The 923-nt window shown below is 66.1% G+C and overlaps 1 protein-coding gene across 1 annotated transcript in view; it reads left to right on the plus strand.

Annotated features, from left to right (window-relative positions):
- The window catches only part of PRDM13 (PR/SET domain 13), a 12,566-nt gene extending 11,749 nt beyond the window's left edge, over positions 1-817 (plus strand). The window contains exon 5 of the mRNA XM_006020467.2: positions 6-817. Within this exon, the coding sequence (XP_006020529.1) occupies positions 6-419 (414 nt within the window). The 3' untranslated portion in view covers positions 420-817. The remainder of the gene's footprint in view (positions 1-5) is intronic.
- The last annotated feature ends 106 nt before the right edge of the window (positions 818-923 follow it).

Genomic DNA, 923 nt, shown 5'->3' on the forward strand with positions numbered 1-923 from the left:
GCAAGGCCAAGACGGGCCACCTCTGCCTCTACTGCGGCAAGCTGTACTCGCGCAAGTACGGCCTCAAGATCCACATGCGGACTCACACGGGCTACAAGCCGCTCAAGTGCAAGGTCTGCCTGCGCCCCTTCGGCGACCCCAGCAACCTCAACAAGCACATCCGCCTGCACGCCGAGGGCAACACGCCCTACCGCTGCGAGTACTGCGGCAAGGTGCTGGTGCGGCGCCGGGACCTGGAGCGGCACGTCAAGTCCCGGCACCCGGGCCAGGGCCTGGGCAAGGCGGCCGAGGACAGGGGCGAGGCGGGCTATCCGCGCCAGGAGCCCGACCAAAAGACTGACAACGAGAGCGACGTGGACGTCTGCTTCACCGACGACCCCAGTGACCAGGAGAGCGGCAGCAGGAACCCCGATCAGTGACGGGGGGCGGGTGCTGTGTGCCTGGGGCGGCCAGGGACGCGGGGGTCGGTGCGGACGCGGAGGTCAGCGATGGGGCGATCGCTCCGGACGGGGGGAGCAGGGACGGGGGGATCACTCTACCTGGGGTGAGCAGGGACGCAGGGATCAGTGTGCGGGGGTGACCAGGAACGGGGAACGCGCTGTGTGTGGGGTGCTCAGGAATGGGGTGTGATCAGTGTGCGTGGGGTGATCAGGGACTGAGGGATCAGTGTGGGGGATGATCAGGGACGGGGGCATCACTATTTGGGGTGACCAGGAGCGGGGGATCACAGTGTGTGTGGGGTGATCAGGAATGGGGTGATCAGGGACGCAGGGATCAGTGTGTGTGGGGTGATCAGTGACGGAGGGATCAGTGTGCATGGAGCGACCAGGAATGGGGTGATCACTGTGTGCGTGAGGTGATCAGGGATGGGTGATTAGTGTGCGTGCAGTGATCAACGGGGGGTGGGGTGGGGGGGCGGAAGG

Source organism: Alligator sinensis, unplaced genomic scaffold, assembly GCF_000455745.1.
Source record: "Alligator sinensis unplaced genomic scaffold, ASM45574v1 scaffold145_2, whole genome shotgun sequence".
Classification (NCBI taxonomy): Eukaryota; Metazoa; Chordata; order Crocodylia; family Alligatoridae; genus Alligator; species Alligator sinensis.